The 6,000-nt window shown below is 43.7% G+C and overlaps 1 protein-coding gene across 1 annotated transcript; it reads left to right on the top strand.

Moving 5' to 3' along the window:
• Window positions 1–509: 509 nt before the first annotated feature.
• Window positions 510–4,938, top strand: LOC112289043 (triacylglycerol lipase SDP1). The gene is made up of 5 exons (XM_024533969.3): window positions 510–1,734; window positions 1,925–2,555; window positions 2,751–2,957; window positions 3,154–3,297; window positions 3,434–4,938. The coding sequence occupies exons 1-5, from the start codon at window positions 1,136–1,138 to the stop codon at window positions 4,595–4,597; spliced, it is 2,745 nt and encodes a 914-aa protein (XP_024389737.1). The 5' UTR covers window positions 510–1,135; the 3' UTR covers window positions 4,598–4,938.
• Window positions 4,939–6,000: the final 1,062 nt, after the last annotated feature.

Raw genomic sequence — 6,000 nt, 5'->3', positions numbered from 1 at the left:
ACTTTCTTTGGAATTTTGGAGGGTTGGATGGAATTGCATGAGAGGGCGGGGCATTTATGGGCGGCGATGAGTGTTCTTGTAAGAGAGGCATTGCAGTATACTTGAGGAGATGGGGTTGTTGCTGACCTCATTAACCGCTTAATTATTTGAAAGGAGGATCGAAAGTGCAGCAATGAAAAAAAGAAAAAAGAAAAACTAGAAAGGACAAAACAAAAAAGAAAATATGAAGCGGAAAAAACAGCATGAGAAAAATTGGCCGATGTATGCGTGTATTAAAAATTTCGAGTGAAGGTTCCGTTTGCCGTGGTTATCCACGATGAAGTCCGTTTGATGTGGCAGCAAAGGAGGTGTGGGTTAGCGTAATCGTCTGAATTCTTATAAGGGTGGGACCAGCTCCTGCCAGATTTCCCTCACGCCATGATCGCCACTTTTCACTCACCGAAACTTGATGCTCCAAATCACAGAACTAAGCCCAACTGCTGTGCCTTTCTTTCCATTTCGGCAATTATGCCTGATCCTCCTCTTTATCCTCAAAATTTCCTCGTAATGATTCGTCATCACTGTTTGATCGTCAGTGCGACCTTGCCGACGACGGAGAGGAGCACGGCGTCGTGTAGATCTACACTGATTGTGTGACTGCGTCACAATTGAATTCCCAGCTGTTGTGCGATTGGAAGGGAATTGTGGAATTGCGTGTTTCGGTGGTGCATAGCGGTTTTGTTTGTGGGCTACGTTTCATCCATACTGAGTTGTTGACGTTCCTGGATTTGGCGTGTGTGATACATCACCTGTGGAGAAGTCAGCGAAGAGAATTCTGTGGGGGGGGATGATCGTGGGCGGTTAGGATTGTGGGTAGCAATCCAGCACAGGGTAGGGAGCTATACAATCCTAGGGGATGCCAGAGGATTTAGCATCGCAGTGACATCAATTATGTTGTCATGCGATCCACGAGGGACGAAGCTGTGTGCAGACAATTGGGTCGGATCGTGAAGGTCCCGACGAGTGGAGATTGAGACGAAGTCATTCTTGCCAGGGATTTCATGGGTTGGCAATGTGAACATGCGCGCTGAGAACATTCAGGGTTGGAGGCCGAAAAGGATTTTGTTTCGAGCAAGATCGAACAATTTTGTTTACAATGAATTACTTAGACACTGACGCCGACGCTGCGCTAGAGCATTTCGGCATTGGACCTCTGACTTTGGCGCAAAGAGTTGTGGCCTTTCGCGTCCTATTTTGTCGTTGGGTGAAAGAGCTTCGTGTTGCCCTCGCAAAGAGGCTGCAGCGGACACGGAGGGTATGGAGACAGGTGTTCTATATGTGGTTTGGGTGGTTGAACCCTCGAAATCCCAGCGTCCTTCTGTTAGCTGCCGTTGTAGCAACCATGCTCATGAGAAGAGCGAAGGCAGGGTCTCAGAAAGCAGAGATTGCGTACAGACGGAAGTTCTGGTCCAATTTAATGAGGGCAGCTTTGACGTATGAGGAATGGGCTCATGCGGCGCGGATGCTAGAGAAGGAGCAGAATCGGAGGAAAGATTCAGACTTGTACGATGAGGATTTGGTGCGTTCGAAGCTCAACGATCTTCGATTGCGTCGTTTGGAGGGTGGTGTGGAGGACATTCTTTTCTGCATTAGGGCCGATTTAGTGCGTAATTTGGGTAACATGTGCAATCCCGAACTGCACAAAGGCCGGCTACAAACTCCCCCCCTCATCCAGGAATACATCAACGAAGTGAGGTATATCTTCGTATCTTTGTCGGCCTTTCTAAATTCTCATCGTGTAGGTTAGAGCAAAAAAAATTTAAAACAATCAACTCCCATGTTTAGGTCCTTTTCTCCTGTCACAATGTCCTTAAGCTGGGGTTCGATCGCAGCGAGTATCAAATATCGGAACTAATCTTCACTAATTCTTCATGACTTGCGCTAGATACCATCTTCGAGCTGTGTGTGGGAGCGACTCGGACAGCTTCACACTTGACGAAAAAATTGCTTTTATTCATGAAACCCGCCATGGTTTTGGTCGCACTGCACTTCTTCTGAGTGGTGGAGCAGCTCTTGGAGCGTTTCATCTTGGGGTTGTTCGAACCCTTGTCGAGCATCGTTTACTTCCCCGAGTGATTGCCGGTGCCAGTGTGGGATCTGTCATATGCTCATTTGCTGCAACTCGAACTTGGACAGAGCTCCAGAGCTTTTTCGAAGACACCATGCCCCCCATGCACTTTTTCGAAAACATGGGGAGCATTTTTGCTATTGCGCACAGGCTTCTGACTCGAGGTGCTGTGCATGAAATTGGTATGCTGCAAAGGAAAATGAGACAGCTCATTGGGGATTTGACCTTTCAGGAAGCTTACGATCTATCTGGCCGCGTGCTTGGAATCTCTGTATGCTCACCTCGGAGACTCGAGCCTCCGAGATGTTTAAATTATTTAACTTCTCCCCATGTAGTCATTTGGAGCGCAGTCACTGCATCCTGCGCATTCCCAGGCCTTTTTGAAGCACAGGAGCTGATGGCGAAGGATCGAACTGGTCAACTTGTACCCTATCATTCGCCACCTCAGGTTGGCCTCTGCAAAGCTTGAAGCCGTTTTGTTGCAAGTCGTTTTGTGCTCAAACCACAATTCTGTGTTTAGACGAACATACATCAGCATCGACAATCGTGAAAACTTTGTGCTGGTGAGGTACGACGAAGAGGTTGGTTAATGGCTTGTTATATTTTCTGCAGTTGAGCGTGTTGTGGTGAATTGCTGCTCTAGGTTGGCCCCGAGGACAAGGACATGGAAAAGGGGATTGGGAAGCGGCGATGGCGAGACGGCAGTCTGGAAAGCGATTTGCCAATGATGCAGTTGAAGGAACTGTTTAATGTGAATCATTTCATTGTCAGCCAGGCGAATCCGCATATTACACCATTTTTGAGGTTCAAGGATTTTGTTCGTGCATATGGAGGAGATTTCGCTGGAAAAGTAAGTGCAATGACTTGTTTTACACTGTAAATTTGGAAAACGAATTGATCGATCTTCACGCTGTCAGCTTCTGAAACCTCTTGAAGCTGTTACTAAGGAAATTTAAGATTATCAGATCGTTTCTTCTTTTCTTTTCTTTCCATTTTTCTATTTTGTCCCTCGTATATTTATTTTTTTGTTTGAGAAACGTGTGCAGTTGGCACACTTAGCGGAGATGGAGGTTAAGCACCGGTGCAAGCAGATGATGGAGATGGGCTTTGAGGTGTTTGGATTGGCTAAGCTCTTCGCACAAGATTGGGAAGGAGATGTCACGATTGTGATGCCGGCCACTTTTGCCCAGGTGCGCAGCCTATTGCTCACATCTACTCAATGCATCGTGGCTTACCTCAACAGATTACGCCGAACGTTGCATCAAAATGTCTCTTCTTACATTACAATCCCCGAATCAGCCATCACTAACACACCATCTGTTGCAGTTTGCCAAGATCATCACGAACCTGACAGCCACAGATCTTCGCAAGGCAGTGATGCAAGGCCGACGCTGCACCTGGGCGAAGCTATCAGCCATTCAGGCCAACTGTGGCATAGAATTGATGCTAGACGAATGTGTCTCTGAATTAAACCGTCGTAGGAAAGCCCTGCGTGAAATAGAGCGCAGCGCAATGCAGAGCAGCCATGGTGGGATGCGCGGGTTATCAGGAACAAAGCGTATCCCATCCTGGAACATCATCGCCCGAGAGAATTCCTGCGGTTCGCTAGATGAAGAGAGTCTTCACGAGGGTGTGCAAAATGGGGGTCCTTGGGGAGGCCCCACGCTGCGGACCCTGAGACCAGTGCGGATCCCACATGATGGTAGCGACAGCGACGATAATCTGGACCAAAATCAGCTTTCGTGGACGAGAGCAGGTGGCCCGCTCATGCGGACCGCATCAGCAGCCAAATTCGTGATGTACTTCGACGGAGAACCCGACCCTGCAACGGCCACAACGCCTGCCACCACACCGCAAGAGCACAAAGGCGGTCACGAGAGCGGGGATGAATCTGATGCATACAAGTCCATGGCTGCAAACAAGTTGCACCGGAAAAACAAAATATGGGAGGTAGTGGGAGGTAGTGGAAACAACACATTCATCACGGGAGCTTCAAATGAGGAGACTCTTCGAAGTGAAGATCACGAGAATTCCTCATCACCTGAGGAACAACAACAACAACAACAGGAATTCGCCTCCCACCGGCAGCCAGCTGTGCTCACACCGGCGGCTGTCTTAACAACGCTGGACAGGTTGACAGCTACCGACACCGAGCAAGCTCAAGCTCAAGGTGAGAAGCTCACACCGAGCTGCAGCTGCAACAGTGTTTTCCCTCGCACATGTTGTGCAGCTGCAAGGGACACGACTTGTGAGGGTTCACAACAACTGGGCTGCGTTGGAAACGATGAACCATCAACTGGGTCCATTTTGTTTTGGCAAGGAAATCCAGAGATGAGTGAAGACCCGGGATTTGCAGCAGCAGCAGCAGACATGGGCATGAGGGAATCTCTAAGAGCCTCTTCAGCTCAGAAACAACATGAAAACTTGCAGGGTAGTAGTGCAAAAGACGGAGGAGCCTTTGGTTCATATGTCAGCAGTAAGCTGAATTGAGGGGAGTTTATGGAATCAATGCAGGAAAGATCGCGGTTTTAGCTTGCGTTCCACTAGTTTTCTGGTGGTTGTTTTCCTTAACTTGAAACACACAAGCTGCGTGACAGATCATGAGGTTCTTCTTTTATACATGGAAAAGCCAAAAGAGTGTTACTGATTTGTTTGTGAAAAGCCAGCAGCGGAAGGAAAAAAAACAGAATCCTCAGCGAAGGAGGCATGTAGCGTTGTTTCTGCGAATCGATGCAAGAGATTAGGGCTTTGATTAGACAAGTTTTCCAGGTATGTGGAGACTAAAAGATGCGATTTGATTAGCCATACTAGTTATGGCCATTTTGGCAAAATTATCTCCAAATTGGAATCAGTTGATGAATGTTATTGCATGGATGATTGTTTATATGGTGACATTTGGACAAAGGGTTTTTGTTCTTGGATATTGTTTATAAATTTTGTGAACAATTGGCAAGAGAATTTTTATTTTATTTTTGTCTATATAAGTTACAAATAATTGTTATTTTTCAATGAGGGAGGGAGTAGAGAGAGCAATAGATATAGGTCATAATGCAAATGGCAAGTAAAAGTTTCACACTTTAGAAGATCTTGAGTTTAAATCTTGTTTGCAGCACATTTTTATGATCATTAGGCTCCTCTTTTGTGGGCCACTGAGGTCAAGTTAAGAGGCTTTACTTTGGGCTACCATAAATAATGGATGTGCCCAGGAGTCTTGAATTTCTTCAATTTTTTGATTGGATGAATATACAACAAACTACCATCTCTTTGAGTATGACTTTGTAGGTTGTATTTCTTAAACCTATTATGACTAAACATATTATTTTGAAAAATCAAGATAATAACAATGATACAATAAAGTTTATCATTTATGTTTTAGATATATGAATCTAATATTAATTTATATTAATGTTAGTATAACACTTATTCTTTTTCTTTTTTTTTTTATTTCTTAGTCTCTTTAATTTTATTCTAAAGCTCAAACAATCAATAAAAATTATATTATATTCTACTTTGTAGGTTTTTTTTAAAAGCTCCAAATAAATTTTTTAACTTAAGGTTCTAAATGTGAATATTTTATACAAGTAGTTTTTTTAAGCTAAAAGATAAACAAAAAAGAATAAATCAAAGATAAAAATAAAAAATAAAAAAATAAGCAAAGAATTTTGGTATAAATTCCAATTATCATTTTTATATTTAAATATTTTACCAATTATTATTTTTCAAATAGTATTATATAGCTTGTTAACTATAAGAAGTTTTGAAGCCATCTTAAGAGCATTGAGAACCTTTTTTCATTCTCCAAAACAAATTATTTGAAATTAAAAAACTTGAATAATTATTTTAACTATGTTGTTGCTAGTAAATATTCTTTTTAGTACAATAAATTTTATACA

This window comes from Physcomitrium patens, chromosome 11, assembly GCF_059467195.1.
Source record: "Physcomitrium patens ecotype Gransden chromosome 11, ASM5946719v1, whole genome shotgun sequence".
Lineage (NCBI taxonomy): Eukaryota > Viridiplantae > Streptophyta > Bryopsida > Funariales > Funariaceae > Physcomitrium > Physcomitrium patens.
The sequence above is the reverse complement of the archived record's forward strand: the minus strand, read 5'-3'. Positions and strand labels throughout refer to the sequence as shown.

Excerpts from the sequence above, each read along its gene's own strand:
- LOC112289043 (XM_024533969.3), top strand. The coding sequence starts at position 1,136 with ATGAATTACTTAGACACTGACGCCGACGCTGCGCTAGAGCATTTCGGC. Across the intron at positions 1,735-1,924 it reads GAATACATCAACGAAGTGAG|ATACCATCTTCGAGCTGTGT; the intron begins GTATATCTTCGT and ends GACTTGCGCTAG. Across the intron at positions 2,556-2,750 it reads CCTATCATTCGCCACCTCAG|GTTGGCCCCGAGGACAAGGA; the intron begins GTTGGCCTCTGC and ends TTGCTGCTCTAG.